Source organism: Zalophus californianus, chromosome 10 (assembly GCF_009762305.2).
Source record: "Zalophus californianus isolate mZalCal1 chromosome 10, mZalCal1.pri.v2, whole genome shotgun sequence".
Classification (NCBI taxonomy): Eukaryota; Metazoa; Chordata; class Mammalia; order Carnivora; family Otariidae; genus Zalophus; species Zalophus californianus.
Window position 1 is genome coordinate 96131083 of NC_045604.1, and position 21888 is coordinate 96152970.

Here is a 21888-nt window from a genome sequence, read left to right on the forward strand (position 1 = left end):
ACCCCCTTTGCAAAAAGCCAGTTCTGAGTGGGGGGAGAAAGAAAAGAGAGAAGGGGTGGGAGCATTGCCCTCAGCAGTGGAACTCTGTGAAGGGAAGGGAGGAATTTGTTAAGGGATCATTAGGAAGTCATGCTACTTAACTCCCTCTGCATGTCCTCAAGAGACCTTCAGTCAAGATCCTTGTGACTTTTCAAGGCTTTTTAGAAAGGATTTCAGATGTGATGCTCTGATGCAATAAGACTAAAGGATAGACCAGAAGGGCCCAGTCTGCCACTGTGGCTTTCTTACAGAAAGGGACTCTGCTGCCCAAGCAAAGGGAGTGTTCTGGTCAGCACCACGATTCTAAATCTCCCCATATAACTCAGTGGGTTCTGGTTTACACATCAGTCTCTTGGGAGTCGCATCAGTGTGAGTCTACTCTGAGAGGTTGCTAGCAAAATGGAATTTTTGGTCCTGCAGAGCTGAGGACCAAATTCTATAGCAGTCACCCCCACCAAGATGCTGCCCCCCCAATGGCCTTTCCTAAGCAGAGAGAACACCTTCATTTTCTCTTTCATCTCACAAATATTTTTGTTACATGCCAGGCACACGTGCTAAAGATACAGTGATGAGCATAAACGGGTATGAGGCCAGCCTTCATGGAGTTTATAATGTGAGGGGTGAGGGGTAGGACAGACGGAAATTTTGCCACAAACAAATGTAAAATCATGACATTGTGTTACCATCACAGTTACGGGAGGTCTACACGGTGTTCTTGAGGGATCGTGACAGAGGGATTTGACCCAGTCAAGGAGATCTGAAGATGAGGTAAACAGGGGAGGAAATGTGCTCCACAAAGCCTTTGAAGAGGAGGGAGGAAGGCCATGGCATGTATGGAAGACATAAAGAAGAGGCTGAAGGGGAGAGGGAGGTAGAGAGGGAGGGGAGAGGAGGCTGTGGGGCCAGGAGACAGAGGTGCTCATGCCCACCTTTGCGTTTTAAGAAGAGTGCTCTTGGGGCGCCTGGGTGGGCTCAGTGGTTAAGCGTCTTCCTTCGGCTCAGGTCATGATCCCAGGGTCCTGGGATAGAGCCCCGCATCAGGCTCCTGCTCCGCGGGAAGCCTGCTTCTCCCTCTCCCACTCCCCCTGCTTGTGTTCCCTCTCTCGCTGTGTCTCTTTCTGTCAAATAAATAAATAAAATCTTAAAAAAAACAAAGTGCTCTTGGGGCACCTGGGCCAGGGCGGGGTCCTTTAAGCGGCTGCCTTCGGTCATAATCCCTGAGCCCCGCAAGGGGGCTCCACACTCAACGGGGAGTCTGCTTCTCCCTCTCCCTCTGCCCGTCCCCTGTTCGTGCTCCCTCTCTCTCAAATGAATAAGGAGAATCTTTAAAAAGAAAGGGAAAAGGGAAGGGGTGGGGAAGAAGAATGCTCTGGGCAAATGGGTGAGGGCAGACAATTTAGGGGGCTGTTACTCAAGTCTCATCAGGTAGTTATACTTCCCAGAAAAATCCTCATATTGGCCACAAGAGGACATGCTTGAGGCTGTTCTCGGTGGAGCCAGTAGCTGGAGGCAATTTACACGTCCATCACCACGGGTCCAGATAACTACAATGTGAGCGCCCACTATGAAATACTGCACAGTTATTCTAAGTAACAGGCACACACAGCAACAAGGACAAATCTTAAAAGCATCATGCTGAGTGGGAAAAATAAGAAACTGAATGAGGTTTATAGCACAATACCATTTAGGTAAATTAAAAATACATGCACACTAGACAACACGCATGTTTGACAAAGACACTCTCACAGACACTGGGGAAGGGAGGAGGAGTAGAGAAAAGAGATAAAGGCCATAAATAGATAAAACAAGAGAGAGGGTATACAAAGCCCATTGATTATAGTGTGTCATGAAGCGAGCAATGAGTAGCCCAACCTCTACATCTGGGAATAAACAATTAAAAGGTCTTGCAGTTGTTTAGGCAAGCGTCAAACCCCTTAGACTACGGCACATGTGGTGGAGATGAAAAGTGGATGGAGTACGTGATAGGAATGAAACACATAAAGCATATTTAGGGTGCCTGGGTGGCTCATGTTGGTTAAGTGACTGCCTTCGGCTCAGGTCATGATCCTGGAGTCTCGGGATCGAGTCCCGCATCGGGCTCCCTGCTGAGCGGGGAGTCTGCTTCTCCCTCTGACCCAACCCTCTCATGCTCTCTCTATCTCATTCTCTCTCTCAAATAAATAATTTTTTAAAAGTCTCATAAAAAAAGCATATTTAACATATATAGTACATAGTAAGTGGCCAACACATGTGAGCTGTTACTATCTATTATTTAACCAATCAATATGGAATTTCTTGGTCAGCACTAGGAAATTTAGTGATCCCTTCCATTCCCCTTAGGAGGGTGACCTTACCTAAAACAATGCATTCTTGGCTCATAATACCCCCTTTTCTGCTCCCTCTCTGTCTTCAAAAACCTTTCCTTTTCTTCAGCTCGGTGGAACTCCTTTCTATTTGTCAGATGGGATTCTGCCTGATTTATGAATCATTCAATAAAGCCAATTTCACCTTTTAAGTTACTCAGTTGCCCTGGGTGGCTCAGATGGTTGGGTGTCTGCCTTCGGCTCAGGTCATGATCCCAGGGTCCTGGGATTAAGCCCCACGTGGGGCTCCTGGCTCAGCGGGGAGCCTGCTTCTCCCTCTCCCTCTGCCTCTCCCCCTGTTCATGCTTTCTCTCTCTGTATCTCTCTGTCTCAAATGAATAAATAAAATCTTTAAAAATCTTGTTTAAAAAATGTTACTCAGTTGAATTTTTGTTGCTTAACAGTAGAAACATCAGAGATTACAGATAAATTCGAACAAACAAACAATTGTGAGCCCTAAACCTCTCCTGAGGCGTAACTACATCAATTGTCGACATTCAGGAGAAATAGCTCCTGACACCTCTACAAGTGCAAAATTTGTGAAATCCTTGCAAGCATAAGCTTCTTAAAATGCAGAATATATAGCTGAGACTGGATAGGTGGTCATGCCATTCATTAAGATAGAGACCTCAAAAAGAAAAACCTGATGGCAAAAATGTGTTAATTTGGGGCTGAAATAGTTTGTGTTGAAGTCTGAGATTCTTCTAAGTGCATACAAAAATATTGAGGGCCTGTGATGTGCCCTCATAGGTACTAGGAATGTGCTAGGTACTGGGAATACAAAGGTAAACAAAACAGATGAGTTTAAGCTTATTGAGCTGGCAAGTGTATCATATAAACGAAATAAACTACAATTCTAAACTTTGGTAAGGGTCATGTAAGAAATCATAAGATACTTGGATGTAAACTAATGTAGTTTTTTTTTTTTAAGATTTTATTTATCTATTTGACAGAGAGAGACACAGCGAGGGAGGGAACACAAGCAGGGAGAGTGGGAGAGGGAGAAGCAGGCTTCCCGCCCAGCAGGGGACCCCATGCGGGGCTTGATCCCAGGAGCCCGGGATCATGACCCGAGCTGAAGGCAGACGCTTAACAACTGAGTCATCCAGGCGCCCCTAAACTAATGTAGTTTAATATTTACTCATGTCCTTAATACGTTCCTGGGAAGACTCCCTAAAAGTGCAATTTCTGGTCTACGGATCTGCTTGTTTTAATTTATTTAAAATTTTTTAAAAATAGATTTTATCGGGGCGCCTGGGTGGCTCAGTTGGTTGAGCGGCTGCCTTCGGCTCAGGTCATAATCCCGGGGTCCTAGGATCGAGCCCCGCATCGGGCTCCCTGCTCGGCGGGGAGCCTGCTTCTCCCTCTCCCTCTGCCTGCCTCTCTGCCTACTTGTTCTATCTCTCTGCCAAATTAAAAAAAAAAAATAGACTTTAACTTTTGGAGCAGTTTGAGGCTTAAAAAAAGTTTTTAATTATCTTACAGAGGCTTGGGGGAATGAGAGAGGATACTGAAAACACATGGGCTCTAATTTATTAAAATGTTCATCTGGTGAGTGCAGCATAGTGTGATAAAAAACTACATATCCCAAGGAGCAGCGCGGCACGTCACAGAAAGGATGGCGCACGCGTGGAGGAAGTTCGCGCTACGACTGGTTCATAAAAGGAAAAAAGCGTGTGTGGTTCTCGACGTGCCGCGAATCTTCGAACGCAAGCGCGTTATACTCTTCAGACTTGGGAAAAGCATTCGAGGGGCGCGCCCGCGCCTGCCGTCGTAATTTGCAGCGCGACGTACCTATTCCGCTCGCGGCTTGGCAGGTGGGGCTGGGTCGCGGTCTGGGGCCCTCCGGGGAATGGCGGGAGCGGAGAGCCGCGGTCCCCTCCGGTGCGTCCCCATTCCCGGGCCTCCCTGAGGCGGCTCTCGAGGGGCGGTGCGCACGCGCCCTGGGCGGGGAGAGGCGGGGCTCGGGGAGGGAGGGCCCGCGCCGGCGGTCTTTAGCATTTGCGCGTGCGCCGGCCGGCTCGGCAAGGAGGGGAAGCCGGCGTCTGCGGTGCTGGGTGCTCGGCGTGGAGGCGGCGGAGGCGGGTTACTCAGTCCAGGTGCGAGAAGACGGTGGCTGAGGATGAGCCCCTGTTGACGAGATAATTTTTTCGCCCTCCCGAGACTTCCAATTGCCTCCTCATCTCTCTGCGCCCTTTTGCAGCGTGAGGCTTCAGCCTCTAGCTGGCGCCTCATCACCTCCAGGTCTTTGAACCCGCCCCAGACTAGGCCCCCGCCACGCCACTGAAATAGCACTTTGTTGAAGCTACCAGTGCTCTCTCGGTCGCCACATTCAGTGTTAAGTTCGTTCTTACTCCTCTAGCAGTGGTTGATGCCGTTCATCGCTGCCCTTTCTTGAAGCACGTTCATTTGATTTGTGGAACATTTTTTTTTTTTTTAAAGATTTTATTTATTTATTTGAGAGAGAGAAGGAGAGAGAGTACACGAGAGGGGGGAAGGTCAGAGGGAGAAGCAGACTCCTTGCCGAGCAGGGAGCCCGATGCGGGACTCGATCCCGCGACTCCAGGATCATGATCTGAGCCGAAGGCAGTCGCTTAACCAACTGAGCCACCCAGGCGCCCTGGAACATTCTCTTCTTTAGCCTCAGCCCTCTGGTTTCTCCTCTGCTGATGTCTTGTTCCTCTTCTTTCTCTTTAATGATTGTACTGCCCCCAGGCCTCGTCCTAATCTCTTCTCTTGTGTACACTTCCCAGGAGCTATCCATTTCAAGACTTTATAAATACCGCCTAGTGTGCTCTCAAATTTCCATCTTCAACCCAGTGCTCTCCCTTGAACTCCACATTCTTACATTCACGTCTCAAACGACAGCTCTTAAAACGTCAAAATCGGCATTTCAGACATGTCCAGAACTGAAATTTTGAGTTTTACCCCTCACATACCTTCACCTTCCCCAGTCTTCCCATTCTTCCAGTTGCTGAGGCCAAACACTGAGTTATTCCTGGTGGTTTTTGCGCCCCGCTCCCTTTCCTTTTGCCCTTGAGGCTTTGAAGTTTCACTGCTGGCACTTATTCTGTCAAAGAGATACTCTCTTTGGCGCTTGGTCCTTTTTGCCTGAGAATTTGTGTTTTCAGTTCTTCAATATTCCCTGTCATTGTTTATTCAAATTTATCCATGTATCTATTGTGTTTTCTATGTCTCTTTTAAAGTGTTAACTTCACCGACTAATAAGTATATGGAACTATTTGTTTAATGTCTGTGTTCCTTTCTGGACTGAATTTCGTAAGCAAGGCAGGGACACTTTGTCTCATTCACTGCTGTATATTTCTCATGCCTGGCACAGAGTAGGTATTTGACAAATATTATTGAGTGAATGAATTTATAGAGAAGAAATACCTCCTCTCCATAGGTGGGGAGTAGACCATCCCTCTTAGAGTGTAATAGCAACTAATTGGGGTGCCTGGGTGTCTCAGCTGGTTAAGCATCCGACTCTTGATCTCAGCTCAGGTCTTAATCTTAGGGTCATAAGTTTGGGCCCACTCCAGGCTGGGCATGGAGTTTACTTTAAAATATATATATATATATATATATTTTTTTTTTTTTTCTGGGGTTGGAGAGAAGATATTTAATAGCCCAGCTTCAGAATTGTTGAAAGACTAAGATATTTTCAGGATTCAGTTTGGTCCAGTAATCTATTCTGAAGACTTAGTAGATGCCAGGCCCTGTGCTAGTTGCTGGGAATGTAAAGACGAATACAACTGCATGTCAGTCTTCTAAGAGCTCACGTTCTGCAGGAGAGACAAGTAAGTGAAACAGTCTCTCGGTGTATGTGTGACAAGTGCAAGAATCTGCTTTGGAAGTTTTGACTGCCATTGGCATCAGGGCAGATGAGTGGCGCCTGGGGCAGCCAGATCCCCCTGCCAATCTTTTCTGGCTGTGAGCGGCTTTGTTCTTTACACAAGGATGCCATACAAATGTTACCGTAAGTATTCTGTTCTGTGTGTGCTGTGAAGAAGGTTGGCAGGTGCTGCTGTGGAAGTGTTAACTGTGCTACCAGTTGATTTGGACCCCAAAAGATGAGCACCCAGAGGGAAGTGGGGGGAAGGATCAAGGGGCATTTCAGGCAGACATAACAGAAGCACGAAAGTATGTGCTTGTTTGGAATGTGGGCACTAGAATTGCTCACTGTGGTTATTGTGTGGTATTGCTGTTTGAGAGGGGCTGGCTGTCTAGGATCTGAAGAAGTGCCTTGAAAGTGTTTTGTAGGGGCTCCTGGCCGTCTCAGTCAGAGGAGCATGTGGTTCTTGATCTTGGGGTCGTGAGTTCAAGCCCCATGTTGGGTGTAGAGATTGCTTAAATAAATAAACTTTAAAAAAAATCTTAAAAAAAAAAAAAGGTGCTCTGTAAATCACAGTGTCTGTTTTATAAATACCTGGCCCAACCGTGAGGCCCCCTGTTCTCAGTGGGTAGGTCCATCAGCATCCGTAGTTTTAGTGACCCATCTTTCTGGAGCTGGAAATGGGGACATGTAGTAAGACACAGACCTTTTTAACCCCATTTCTAAATTTGTATATGAAGAGTCTTACGAAGATTTTTTTTTCACCAACCAATATGGAACTTTTCTTTTTAACATAATTTATGTACATCTGGAGTATGAGAGTAATCCTTTTACAAATAGAACTGCTTGCTAGAATAAATAATGACAAAACCAAACTGGTATTTCTTGTGACTCCACATGAGTTTAAGCTTCAAATCCAGCCAAGAAGTTTGTTGCAATCTCTTTCAGCTTAGCCTGTGACTGTTTGAGATCTTTCCATCAGTCCTTATATTGCCCAACAGGGCTTGGTGCTGGCTGATGACATGAGCCAAGAAAGCATGCTCAAACTTGTGATCTTGCTGGGCTCCAACTTATCAAGATACCCTCTTTCACCGGCATAAAGAATAGCCACTTGTTCTTCAGTAGCCATGGGAGAATGCTATCCTTGCTTCAACAACTCAGTCAGTCACATGCCACGACTTGAGTTGTTGAATGGCAGCATCAGGATCAGAACCGAACTGGGCAGAAGCAGCAACCTCAAGATACTGAGCCAATTCCAGCTTCGTGGTACCTGCCACCTGCCTCATGGCCCTGGTTTGGGCAGCAGATCCCACACGGGACACAGACAAGCCAACGTTAATGGCAGGGTGGATACCTTTGTAGAACAGTTCTGTTTCCAAGAAGATCTGTTTGTCGGTGATAGAAACGACATTTGTTGGAATGTAAGCAGACAGATCACCAGCTTGTGTTTCTGTGACTGAGAAAGCAGTTAAGGAACCACCACCAGAAGAATTGTTCATTTTGGCTGCTCTCTCTAGGAGACGGAAGTGTAGGTAGAACACGTCACCAGGATAGGCCTCACCGACCGGGGGGCTGGCAGAGCAGCAGAGACATCTGATGGTAAGCAACAGCCTGTTTGGATAAGTCGTCATAGATGATCAAAGCGTGTTTGCCATTATCTCTAAAATATTCTCCCATAGAACAGACAGAGTAAGGAGCCAGGTCCTGAAGTGGAGCAGCATCAGGAGCAGTAGCTGAAACCACAGTGGTGGACTTCACAGCATCTGCATCTGTAAGTCTCTTCACCAGCTGGGCAACGGTGGATCTCTTCTGACCAATAGTAGATACAGTATAGCTTCTTCTCATCAGTTCCGTCGTTGAAATGTTTCTAGTTAATGATTGTGCCAATAGCAATTGATGTTTGGCCATTCCGTTGGTCACTAGTAATCAGCTCACGTTGGCCACGACCCATTGGCACCAAGCTATCCACAGCCTTAATACCAGTCTGCATTGGTTTGTGCACAGAGATTCGAGAAATGATCCCAGGGGCTTTCAGGCCAACTCGCCTACAGGTCTTGGAACCAATTGGACCCTTTCCATCAGTGGCATTACCAAGGGCATCTACAATACCGCCCAGTAGCTCCTCACCAACTGGAACATCCACAGTGGCTCCTGTTTTCTTGACGATATCTCCTTCCTTAATTAGTTTGTCATTTCCAAACATGACAACACCAACGTTGTCAGGTTCCAAGTTCAGAGACATACTCTTTATTTTATTTTTTTTAAAGGTTTTATTTATTAGAGAAAGAGAGAGAAAGCACATGAGATGGGGGGAGGGTCAGAGGGAGAAGCAGACTCCCTGCCAAGTAGGGATCCCGATGCAGGACTCGATCCCGGGACTCCAGGATCATGACCTGAGCCGAAGGCAGTCGCTTAACCAACTGAGCCACCCAGGTGCCCAGAGAGACATACTCTTTAAACCTGAAGAAAAATCTACCATTTCTTCTGCCTGAACATTTCTTAGCCCATGTACGTGGGCAATGCTTAGGACACGCCCAGTCTCTTCAAGGTCAACAGAGGTATCAGCTCCAAGAATACACTCTTCAAGGATAGGGGACACTTCAGCAGTGCCAGTCTTCTGAAGACGAGTGTTAGAGGCATGGAAGTTCCTTGCAGCAATGAAGGATGATCCCAAATCATTTTTGGAGACCAGCCTGGCCCGCCGAGGGAGGGCGGGGGCCCTGGCCACGGCGACGCGCACGGACATCTTCACAGCTTCTCGGGTGGTTCCTCTGCAGCCTCCGGACTGACTGCCTTACAAAGATTTTAAATGAATCTTTGAAATGAAATGAATGAAAATGAATCTCCTATAGAATTTTGATATATCATCTGCATTGGAAAAAAAATACCCAATTTACGTCACTCCAGGATTTGTGGTCTCTGTAACTGTGGAGTAGAAGCCAGTTTGTTGAACACCGAACCAACAGGATTTGGATGTTGATCATACTAAGGGTTGTTTGAGTCTTAAGGCTTAGGTCATAGAGGGGCGCCTGGGTGGCTCAGTCGTTAAGCGTCTGCCTTCGGCTCGGGTCATGATCTCAGGGTCCTGGGATTGAGCCCCGCATCAGGCTCCCTGCTCCCTGGGAGGCCTGCTTCTCCCTCTCCCACTCCCCCTGCTTGTGTTCCTTCTCTCGCTGTGTCTCTCTCTGTCAAATAAATAAAATCTTAAAAAAAAAAAAAAAAAGACTTAGGTCGTAGAGTCAGACAGGTCTGGATTTGAATCCCACCTCTGTCACTTATTACTTGCGTGACCTGGATAAAGTCACTGATTTCTCCAAGACTCCAGTTTCCACAGTTCTAAATGAAGAGTACAGCACTTACTTTGTGGGACCGTGAGGAGAGTTAGGTGGGGTCATCTACATAAAAGTGCTTAGCACGTATAGGTATTCGGTAAGGAAATACTGTCATAATTACCTTTATTTTTCTACCTCTTTTTATCAGATGCCACCATGAATCCCCATCTTACTGTTAATACTTTCAGTGTGATCTTAATATCCTAACAGTTGATTGACAGTTTCCAGTAGACGAAATGGTTCTATTTCTGTGATCTTTTTTGCTGTTGAATAAGCTGAGCTTGTTACAAAGCTTGAAATTGGGAGGGAGAGCACAGATTCTAGAGTTTGCAGTTTTGCAAATACCTGTATTTCCCATATTACCCGGCATAATTTAACCAATCTGAACTTCAGTTTCTCCAGCTATAAAGAGGGTGTGCTTATGGGATTGCTGTAAGGTTTCAGTAAGAATCCCCTGTATAAGCTTTGGTCTAGAAGCATGGTAGGTACTAGGGGAAAGAAATCAGCATCTCCTTAATTTTTTCAAACCAATTGATGAATGTAGATTGTTGTTGATGGTGGCCAGATTGAGAGTATGGAATCTTAGTGTAGGATCTTAGATGCCTTCCTTCCCTTTGATTCAGAACAAAGCTCTTATTGTCTTAAGCCCTGTAGGACTAACGTTAGAGGGGTTTAAGTATGGGTTGTTTGGATTTGTTTGTATGAGGCCTTGGCTTCTAGAGAAGGGGCTAGAGAGTAGGTTTTGACTGGGTGGTTAGCAGTTAATAGTCCTTTGTTCCTAGAATTACCTATTAGACATCTCAGTTGCAGTTAACAAAAAGTGAACCTAAACTAGTCCAAGCAGGAAAGGAGTGTCTGTTAGACTCTAACTGAAAAGTCCTGGGTATAGCAGCTTCAGACATGGTTATATCCAGAAAGCTAACTGATGTCACCAGGATTTTTTATGTCTTTCAGCACTATTTCTCTCCGTGTTGACTTCTCTCTCAGGCAGGCACATGCCTCCGTCCTTCCCAGGCTTCCCTTCTACTCTCTTAACAACCAACTGAAAGAAGGTATCTCTTTGCAGATGGCTCCTAGCAAAAGATCTTAAGTTGATTTGGACCAGACTTGGGTTGCATACCTCTTCCTGAGCCAGTTATTGTGGTCAGGGAGAATGGAATGCTCCCATCTTTAGAGCCAAGGTGAAGGACAGTTTCCCAAAGAGAAACTGGAGTGCTATGACCAAAATGGAGAAAAGGTGATGGGCAGAATGCTCAGAAGTTGCTTCCTGTAGTGGTGGAGTAGCTCATATCAGGCCAACCCTCCTGCAAATAACAATTATAAACTGCGTGCCCACATGCACAAAAACAACCCCCTAACTGGAATAAGGGCAGCAGGAGTGGATACCCGGAAGAAGGGGGTGGCACTGGTGAGTCTCCTGTTTGTTTGTGGTTGTTGTTAATGCCTTGTCACATGGTAAGTACTCATCTTGGAAACAAGAGAGCCAAGCAGGAGGAATTCCAAATTCTTGTTATAAAAGTCATTTTATCTAAATGTCCCATCAGCTGATGAAGGCATAAACAGAATGAGGTCTGGGATATCAGTCAGCCGTAAAAAGAGCGAAATACTGACACATGTACAGAATGGATGAACCTTGAAAATATTGTGCTCAGTGAAGGAAGCCAGTCTCCACAGGCCACATGCTGTGTGATTCTGTTTCTATGAAGTGTCCAGAAAAGACAGATCCGTGAAGTCCAGAATGTAGAATAAACAGTTGCCTGTGGCTGAGGGGAGGAGGGATTGGGGGCTGACTGCTGTTTGGGTACAGGTTTTGGGAGGTCATGAAAATATTCTAAAATTAGGTGGTGGTGATGGTTGCACAACCTTGTGACTATACTAAAAAGCCACTGAATTGGACGTAAAGGAAGCCAAGTAAGCGTATGGGAAGGGGCTCAACATCATTAGTCACCGGAGAAGTCTAGATTAAAACCACAGTGAAAATTCACTTCATGCTAGCTAGGATGGCTAAAAATTGTTTTAAATAAAATGAAGATGACAACACTGTACATGGCAAGGATGTAGAGCAACTGGAACTTCTGTACATTGTTGGTGGGAGAACTGGTACACCTTCTCAGGGAAAGAGCCTGGCACTTTCTTGGAAAATTAAACGTCCACCTCAGACCTAAGTACTTAAGAAAAATGAACATATGTCTAAGAAAAGACTCCTATATGACTACTCATGGCAGTTTTATTCATAGTGGCCCCAAGTTGGGAGTAGCCTGGGTGCCATCAGAACAGAGCTGGCTAAACAAACAAGTTTGTTCATGAGAGAGAACAGTGCTCAGCAATAGAAAGGGACAGACTCCTGATACACACACCACACATTCAGAGAATCCATACCCTAAAGAATGTGGATGGCATGATTACATTTCTTCATTTTTAATTTATTTAGAGAGAGAGTGTGCGAGCAGGGGGACGGGCAGAGGGAGAGAGGGAATCCCAAGCCAACCCTATGCACTGGCAGAGCCCAGCTCAGGGCTCTATCTTATGACCCTGAGATCACAACTTGAGCTGAAACCAAGAGTCGGATGCTCCACTGACTGAGCCACTGAGGTGCCTCATGATTACGTGTCTATGAAGTTCTAGAACAGGTGGACCTCATCTGTAGTGAAAAATGTCAGAATGGTAGTTCCCTCTGTGGGTAGAAATAGAAGGCGTGGCTTCTAAAGCAGTGGGAAGAAGAGAGTGCCAGGAGCCAAAAAGCTTGGAGTGTTGGGCCATGCCTCAAAATGTGTAAGAAAGCCTGAAACCTTTCAGAGATTGTCCGGCCTCTCGAGGTTGGGATCAGCTTGGGGCCCTTGGACTCTGATAACGGGCAGCTGGGGCTGGAAGCCACTTCCTCCCAGCTCGGAGCTCTGGCCTTTTCATCATGTATGGTTCCGTGCCCCGTGCTTTGTTCCTGTAGGCTTTGGCATTGGGGGTGTTTTCTGGGGGAGATTCAAGGTCACGACTGAACGGATCTGGAGATAGTTTGTTGTAAAACTGTAAAGTGAGGTCGTTCTCCCAAGCAAGGCACTGCCCAGCAGGCAGGGCTCAAACAGGAGAGCACTCCTCAACGGTGTGGACTCTGTGTGGCCCACCATCTCAGCGTTGCTCCCCTCGGGCTTGGGATGCATCAGGGTTTTCTTCTGCCTCGGCCTTTGACTGCTTTGCTCAAGTTAGTGTAGTCCCTGTTTTTTCCCGGCAGTTCCCTGACCCCTGTTTCCAGACAAGGAGGGGGTAGCTCATGTTCACATATTGTGCCAGGCACCGCCTGGACCTTCCTTATGTTGTTAATCCTCAAGTGGGTGCTCTGGTTTTTACTGAGACTCAGAAAGGCTCAGGAGCTCCCCAAGGGTGAGTCTATGGCCTCATGGGAACTTAGCAGCTGTTTTGTCCCCGTTGCCCTTCTTGGAACGCTCCTAAAGTATGCATGTCAGTTCATTTGTCTGATGGCTATTTTGCAAGTGGTGTATTTCATTTCTTTATATGACTTTATACTGCTCTGAGTGCTGGGCATGCTGTTCGCCTCTTCCTGTGTTTCCCAGAGTAGTTTCCGACAAACAGCTACCAAGCCCTCCCTATGTTCCAGGCTTCATTTTGGGTGCCAAGATACAAAGGTGAGTAAAACTCTGTTCTTCTACGTAAGGGGCTGGGAATGTGAGAAGTGGACTCCCACACAAGTAGAAAGCAGTCTTACAAGAACATATGCGTGCCAGTTGTGGTTATGTTGCATGCGCAGAGTGGCACACAGAATGAAAATCATTTTAGGTTGCTGGGACTTGCTTGAATGATTCTTTAATATTGTTCTACTATTTTTTTTCCCCTGTTAATTAGAAAAAGTGGAATGAGAGGTGTGGCCAGAGTGCTCTGGGGAGCCAGGGGAGTTCCTGACTGCTGAATGGTTAAGGAGTGCCCCCAGGAAGAGGGGGCATTGAGCAGGAAGAACATGCTGGCATTTGTCTGATAGGTCCTGAGGGAAGGTAGTGGAATACCGTGATGGTCCACTTGCTGAGCTGGTGACCGAGTGGTTCCAGAGATAGCAGTGGTTTTTCATAAAATCATGAAGTGAGGTTTTCCCAGGCAGGGAGCTACCCAGCAGGCAAGGCGACCCTCCGGAGGGCTGTCATCCATGTGAGCGCTTCTCAGTATTGCACACTGGATAGAAACGAGGGGAGATGAAAGCCTTTTAAAAACCACTGGTAAACCGTGCATATGTGAGTGGATCCCGATAATTGGTGTAGGGGCTGAGTGTCAGAGGCTGAAGTTCTCCAAAAATGGGCACCACCTCCCCACTACTGCCCACTTTGGTATTTGATCTACTCCCTCCCCTCCAGACCACATGGGTCCGCTTTTCCAGCCAGTATACTGCAAGTGTCAGCCTCCATCTCTCGCATGTATGTCTGTCTTTGCATCTTCCATTTGCAAAAGGTTTGAGGAGATAACGTGCTTTTTTCCCCCTGTGTATCCATGGGATACCTCTGGAGAAATACCCAAGAAACAGTAGTGGTTGCTTCTAGGGGTGGGAGATTTCATTGTACTTCTGGTATCATTTGAATGTTTTTATTATGTGCATATATTTAATATATATGTATATATTAAAATTTTCTTTTTCTTATGAGAAACAGGCTTTGTGCCCAACTACAGTGAGACACAGAGATGGGATGATATTGTGATAATGTGATGAGAGCCCCAACTAAGACAGTGACAGGTGTGGTGGAAGGGAAGGGCTAGGTTTGAGAGAAATTTCTTAGGCAAAATCCCTAGAATTTGAAGAGGGTGGGTCAGGGAGGTGTGGGGGGTTGTAGCTGATCAAGAAGGAGGAATGGATGACTCTGGGATTTGCAGCCTGGGAAGCTAGCTGGACAGTGATGGATGCCATCAACCCACATCTGGAAGGCAGGGCAGAAGGAAGTATGAGGTGTCTGAGGGGCATCTGGGTTGAGCCATCAGGTGGCAGCTGGAAATCTGAGTTGGGAACCTTGGAGAGAGGTCAAGGCTGATGATCTCCATTTGGAAGTTTCAGAATATGGGGCCTTACAGTCGATGAGATGCCCAGGGAGTGCTTAGAGACAGAGAAGGGCTTCCTGGGGTGATTGTCCTCTGGGTTAGAGGAGGGAGCAACAGAAAGACCGTACAGGGTGGTTGAAGAAATAGGGGGGACTGGAGGCCTGGAAATCCAGAGAGCAGAGCTTTGAGAAGCAGCATGTGGTCAGGTATTCAGTGCAGTGGTAAGGTCCAAGAGCTGGCAGGAGATCACTGGGGACTGAGGGAGAGCCACGCCATGTTGGGATGAGGCATGAACAGGAGTAGAAGTGAAGATGGTGGGTACCACGTGCCAGCTCCATGCTAGATACAGGAGGTGGAGTGATCCCCACCCTCAGGGACTAGACTAGCTGGGGAGGAGACAAAAACACACGAACAGAATTTTAGTAGGATTTGGTAGGCACTGTGGTAGAGAGATGCACAGGATATTGTGGGAACACAGAGAAAAGTAACTTAACTCAGCCTGGGAGCCTGGGGGTGGGGGTAGGAGGAGTGGGGTTCTAACCGTGGCTGGTGAAAGATGACTTGATAAGTAAGCCAGGTCTTAGAGACTAAGTTGTTAAATCAGGCAGAGGATTAGGGGTATCCTGCTTGCAGGAAGGGCATCCCAGATAGAGGGAACAGCATGGGGATAAGAAATTACATGGTGTATGGTCAAAACCAGAAGAGTTTGGAGTGGCTGGAATATGAGGTATGAGGCAGGCCCCAGTGAGAGGAGATGAGGCTGGTGGGGGTGGTTGGTGGGGATGGAAGCCTCTTCATCGAGCCAGTGTGGTATGTGAAGGGCTTGACTTATCTCGAGGCAGGGGTTGAAAGCTTTGTTAGGGGAACATGACCACACTTGTCCACTTGTCTTTTAGATGGGTGGTTCTAGGACCTTACAGAGGGTGGATTTGATGGAGAGGAGAATGCAGAAGGGGGCTGCTGTGTCATTGGTATGGGGGGAGACAGTGCCTGAAGGCCAGGAGAGAGGGATGGGTTTATGGGGCAGTAAGTCAGCAGGAGTGGTGACTGATTAGACATAGGGGGATGGGGGTGTGAAACTCGCTGTTTCCAGCACCGGCGGCTGGATGGGTTATGGAAATGGCAACAGGAAAGGAGCATACTACCACACAGGAGTTTCGGGGGAGGGGAGGCGGAGAGGGAGGAGTCTGGCTTTGGACATACTGATTTTTTTTAAGTTCTATTGAGCTAAAATTCACGTACCGTACAATTCACCCATTCAAAGTGCACGATTCATTGTTGGGTTTTTTAAAGTATATTCACAGATTTGTACAACTATCCATTATTTAATTTTAGAATATTTTCTGGACACGATTTAAAGTCTTTTTTAAATTGTAGAATATTTCTAGCATACAGAAGTAGAGAGGCTCATGTAAGGAATGTCTCTGTTGAACATAGGGATTTGGGGTCTTCTCTGCTAGAGCTGTCTAGCCGGCATGAAAATAAGATTCTGAATCTTGGGGAAGTCATAGGGGGTGGCAGTGGATTTGGGATTTGGTACCATGTGGTTCATAGTTGATAGTGAGGTAGCCTGCGGGAGCCAGGGAAAAGCCTATACTTAACAACAGAGTTTGGAATAGTTGATGTGGGAAATTCAGAATGGACCTCATGGCAAGGGTGGGGTGGGGGGTCAGGGCAGGAGAGAGGTGGTGTGTGAAGTAGAAAAAATTATAAAGTTCCTGCCAAGTCCTTGACCCGACCTATCAGTGGCGGTTATTGATGTAAGGGGTTCGTTGATGAAAGCAGAGGTGTGTGTTCGTGCCTGAGGAGGCTCCAGTCTGGTTGGGGAAGAAAAAACCAGTTTATAAAGGAAGAGTCCAATAAGAGACAAGTTTGGCTTTTTCGGGACAGTCCAGCAGGACCCACCTCGAGCTGATCCTTGAAAGTGTAACGTTTGTATCCTTGGTGAGGAGGGGGAGGGGCATGCCATGGACAGAAGGGGAGAGGTGGAAGGGCACAGGACATCCGTGCTGCGTGTGTGCAGCTAAGACAGGAGGAAGCAGTGTTAGCAGACGATGAGGGCTGGGTCCCACTGCGCACCCGCCCGGCTCTTCTTCAGATGCAGCCCTTTTCTCTGGTCCCTGGACTTGTTCTCAGCGTGCTCCTGTCCGTCAGGCAGCATACTCCGTTTCCCCACCTGAAACCCCCTCTGCCTCCCGCTCAGGCCTCCGCCCTCCCTGGTGCCACAGCTCAGCCGGCAGGACGGTGGCTCCTGTCTCGCACTAGAGGTGCTCTCCCTGAGGTCCTCAGGAACATCCTGTCAGACTCAGGAGAGCGCTCCCTGTCCTTTTCTGTGGCCTCTGGGGGCAGGGGAGAGGGGGGTGGCCAGACTCGCCCTGAGTAGTGCCCGCATTTGCAGGGCGGGCAGGTGAGGGGCCAGCCCCAGAGACTAGAGGAGCCGGAGTGAGGTGGAGGGTGGACGGTGCAGGAGGGAGGCCCTGAAGCCAGAGGAGGCGGCAGCAGTGGGCACCTGTGTCAAGTGAGATGCAGACAGGTCGGGTTGGCCCAAGCAGGAGAGGATCTGGTGCTTTGACCCGTATGGTTATTCGCTCTCTTGAGAGCATCGTCACTGCACTGGGGAGGACAGAAGCTAGACGTTCGTGGGTTGAAAAGTAAAATGGGGGTGAGGACGAGAGGCCCAGGCTTGGACAACTGAAGTTTTTCTGTGAAGAGAAACAGGGTAGGGAGCTGGAGGCGAGTGGGGATTGGAAGCTCTTATTTATTTATTTTTTTAAGATGGGCTCTCCTAAAGTATGCTCATTTTGCTCATACTGCACAGGAAAGGGGTATCAGATGGCCCAGGAGGAGATGGGGTTTGGAGCACAGGGGAGGGGCTAGTCCTTCCCTCTGGGGGAGGCAGAGGTGCAGGTGCTGCTGCATGGAGCTCGTTGTGGTCTTGGTGTCTTGGTGGGAACAAGGTCTCTGGCTTCTCTTCTGAGCAGAGTAGGAACCTGGGACTTTAGCTAGCGGGGGCCCAGCCCCAGGTCTGAGGGCAGCAGAATCACTGGGAAGGATAACCAGTTGGCGTGATGGCATAGTGGGCGCGCCTGCTGCCGGCGTTTGTCACGGTGCTGTGTAAAGTCAACCCCCCATGTCCGGCTATGGGGCTTGCCCCAGTTTTACTCAGCACGGGTGTGGGCCGGTAGAAGGCAGGTGGTTCCACCTAGGATTCCTGCTTTAGTTAGCAGGAGAGAGAACAAATGTCTTCCGTGCTAATCCATCCCTTCCTGCGATCTTTCTACTGAGCTCAGGGGGTGGTCTTTCCTCCTCCCTCTTTTCTCACACGGCAGATCAGTTCCTAGACTTTAGCAATGATCTTCATGCTGATCATTTCTCAAGTTTGTACACTTCTCATCTCTAAACTCGAGATCCGTTATTTCATGCGGTTCTAGCTAAATGCAGCTAGACTTTTTTTTTTTTAAGGGACATGTTCTCTAGACTGAAATGTATTGCTGTGGTGCTGCAAATAGTGTCGCACATGTGGGAAAACAGGTCTGCGTCCCGAGCAGAGAAAAATAGATACATTGGACTGCGTAAAAATCTAAAAATGTGTTTCAGAGGACAAAATTCAACAATAAAAAAGACGAATAAATCAATAAAAATGGGCAAAGGGCAGTTCTTCAAAAAAGACACACAGATGGCTAATAAACATGTGAAAACATGTTCAGCATCATTAGCCATTGGGGAAATGCGACTCAAAACCACTAGTTAACATCTAACAACCCACCAGGATGGCTGGCGTCAGAAAGACAATCCCACGCATTGGTGCAGACGTAGAGCTGTCCGAACCCTCGTGCATTGCTGATGGGAATGTAAAATGGTGCAGCCACTTTGGAACCAGTCTGGCAGCTCCTTATAAGGTTGAGCATAGAGTGACCATTTGACTCAGCAATTCCACTCCTAGGTACAGACCTGGAAAATGAAAACATGTCCATGGAAAAACTTGTCCATGAGTGTTCATAATAGCATTCTTCTTCTTTCTTCCTTCTTTTTCCTTCTTCTTCTTTTAAAGTAATCTCTACGCCCAATGTGGGGCTTGAACCTACAATCCTGAGATCAAGAGTCACACGCTCTACCAACTGAGCCAGCCAGGCGCTCTTCATAACTGAGCATTATTCTCAGTAGCCAAAAAGTGAACACAACCCAAATATCCATTGGTTGATATACAAAATATGGTATATGCAAACAAAGGAATATTATTCCACAATAAGAAGAAAAGAAGTACAGAATGGACAAATCTATAGAAACAAAGTAGATTAGTGTTTGCCCAAGACTGGGGGGTAAGAGTGCGGAGGTACATCTACCCAAAATTAACAAGACTTTGGACTTGGATTCTGGCTATTTCATCTAAATGGACTCACAGTATGTAGTCTGTTGTGTGTGGCTTCTACTTAGCATCAGGTTTTCAGAGTTCATCTGTGTTAATGAAGCACGGATGAGTACTTCACTCCTTTCACTGTTGAGTAATATGTTCCTTTGTGTGACTGAAACCACTCCTGTCCATTCGTGTTTCTTCACACCCTCCTCGACACTTGTTATTACGTCTCTTTTTGATTAGAGCCATCCTGGTGAGTGTGAAATGATACCTCCTGGTGGTTTTGATTTGTATTTCCTGGTTGGCTAATGATATTGAGCATCTCTCCATGGGCTTCTTGGCCATTGTATATCTTCTTTGGAGAACTGTCTATTCAGATCATTTTTGTATATGGTCTGAGGTCAGGGTCCAAATTCATTCTTTTCCATGTGGATATCTAGTTGTCCCAGCACCATTTGTCAGAAAGATGATTCTTTTCCACCCTGGTTGGAAATTAATTGACTGTGGGTATGAGGGTTTATTTCTGGTCTCTCGATTTTGTTTCACGGATCTTTAGATCTGTCCTTAAGCCAGTACCTCACTCTCTTAATTACTATGGCGTTGTGTAGTGCGTTTTGTAATTGGGAAAACTTCTTTATTTTTGAGATTGTTTTGTCTATTCTGGATCCCTTGAATTACCATGTGAATTTTAGGATGAGCTTGTTAATTTCTGCAAAGAAGTCAGGTGGGATTGCATTGAAAATGATGAGGGATAGGGGTGCCTGAGTGGCTCAGTCAGTTGGGCATCTGCCTTTGGCTCGGGTTGTGGTCTCCAGGTCCTGGGATCAAGCCCCGTGTCAGGCTTCCTGCTCAGCAGGGAGTCTGCTTCTCCCTCTGCCTCTGCTCCTCCCCCTGCAACTGCGTGTGTGCGCGCTCTCTCTCCCTCTCTCTCTCTCAAATAAATAAAATCCTAAGAAAGAAAGAAAATGATGAGGGATAGAAGAAGGAAAATGTTTACCTTTAGCTGGGAAGGCTGACCTAAAGCCTGCATAGTTTTGATAGGGATCAAATACGTGCCGGTTGCTACATTCTTTAAGGGTCTCACGACTGCCTGCACATCTCACCAATAGTTAATATTGAACTGAATGTTAAACACCAGAGGAATCTTGCAAAAGTAGTTTTAGAAATTCAAAGAAATTTGAAGAAACTTTTGTACTCTTATATTCCCTGCATGCCTCCTTCCCTTTGCTGAGTATATTAAGCACCAGCCTCACAAAGCCAAAGCGCAGTTCTTTCTGCCCATGGGTCCTGTCCCCGTGCTACTTAAATAAACTTACTAAGTTGCACTGTCAGTGGCTCAAGAATTCTTTCCTGACCGTTGTGCTCAACAACCCCCACATAAGTTTTGGTGACCTGTACAGGGACAGGGCCAAAAAGAATTCAGGAGATTCAGTGTGGCTGGGTAAGTCTTCTTTACCCCCAGTCTTTGTTTCTTACCCTGTTCTTTTTCGGAGATGTCCTAAATAGTATCACCCTTTGGAATGTGCCTTGTCCAAGTACTCAGGGGAAGAACCTCTTTCCTGTGGCTACATTCCAGGGAGGGACAAACTCTTGCCAGCTGGCTGGCCACTAGTACGTTGGCCATAATGGTGTTGGGCTCAGCCTCTCCCTGTTTTACCCATTCTTTCAATATTCGTATTCTTCTCGGGCGCAGGATGGCCATGCATGTCATCAGGACGGCCACCGATCTTAACTCCCGTGTGAGGTGTCCTCCTAAATAACCTGGTGTGATCCCTCCATGAGCATAAAATCCAAGATACATCTGACCGTGTGCTTCCTGCAAGGGACCGGTGGGAGCTCTTATGCAGTTGGGGCACTCACCGGACAGGGGACCACTTAATCTGAGAGCAGGACCGAAAATGCCAAACAGCCCATGGGTAAGGACGAATGAGAGACATGAAACAAAAGTATGGAAATCTTATCGAATCCGGCAACTTTCTCATGAGCTTTATCCATGATTCAGTCCTTTTTTTTAATTTTTATTTTTTATTAACATATAATGTATTACTTGTTTCAGGGGTACAGTTCTATGAATCATCAGTCTTACGCAATGCACAGCGCTCACCATAGCACATACCCTCCCCAGTGTCCATCACCCAGCCACCCCATCCCTCCCACCCCGCTCCACTCCAGCAACCCCCAGTTTGTTTCCTGAGATTGAGTCTCTTATGGTTTGTTTCCCTCTCTGGTTTCTTCTTGTTTCATTTTCCCCCTCCCCTCCCTGTTCCCCTGAGATCCTCTGTTTTGTTTATCAAATTCCTCATTATCCAAGATCCAGTCCCAAGGGGGTGGTCTCGGCCAGCGCCGCCCCAAGAGGTCCTGTTCTGTATGTGCCCCGCCCCCTGCTTTCCTGTCAACAGATTGCTACCAAGATCCTGTCCACGCCTCACTCTTTTTCCCAAGTTACTTACCACTTCTTCATTTGCTGCTGCTTCTTTTTTTAAAGATTGTATTTATTTATTTGACAGAGAGAGAGAGACACAGCGAGAGAGGGAACACAAGCAGGGGGAGTGGGAGAGGGAGAAGCAGGCTTCCCGCGGAGCAGGGAGCCCGATGCAGGGCCCCATGCGGGGCTCGATCCCAGGACCCTGGGATCATGACCTGAGCTGAAGGCAGACGCTTATCGACTGAGCCACCCAGGCGCCCCTCTTTGTTTGCTTCTTTGTGCATCAGATCTGAAATGTGTCTTGAGAGGACTGGAGGAATGTTGCCTGACTTGCACTTGGGGGCTTCTCCCTCATTCTTTTCCAGGTTGATGGCTATGATAACTGCCAGTTGTCTGTGGTTAGTCTACCTTGGGGCGGTGACTTTAAGGAGTATTCCAAGCAGCTGCTGAAACTCCTTTTGTTTCGAAGAGGTTCCCTGAATTCTCTGGCCCAACACGGACTGCCTGTTTTC

General features: G+C 47.2%; 1 protein-coding gene and 1 pseudogene across 5 annotated transcripts in view; one reads left to right on the top strand and one right to left on the bottom strand.

Annotated features, from left to right (window-relative positions):
• Window positions 1-4017: 4017 nt before the first annotated feature.
• Window positions 4018-21888, top strand: part of SGF29 (SAGA complex associated factor 29) — a 29367-nt gene continuing 11496 nt past the window's right edge. The window contains exons 1-2 of one of the 5 annotated variants that reach the window (XM_027612724.1): window positions 4458-4501; window positions 20645-20867. In XM_027612724.1, the coding sequence (XP_027468525.1) occupies window positions 20864-20867 (4 nt within the window). In that variant the 5' untranslated portion in view covers window positions 4458-4501; window positions 20645-20863. Of the gene's footprint in view, window positions 4287-4379; window positions 4502-12880; window positions 13208-20644; window positions 20868-21888 lie in introns of those variants that run through there. The other 4 variants (XM_027612729.2, XM_027612727.2, XM_027612728.1 and 1 more) reach the window with 4 other exon arrangements.
• LOC113933052 lies at window positions 6431-9244 on the bottom strand (annotated as a pseudogene).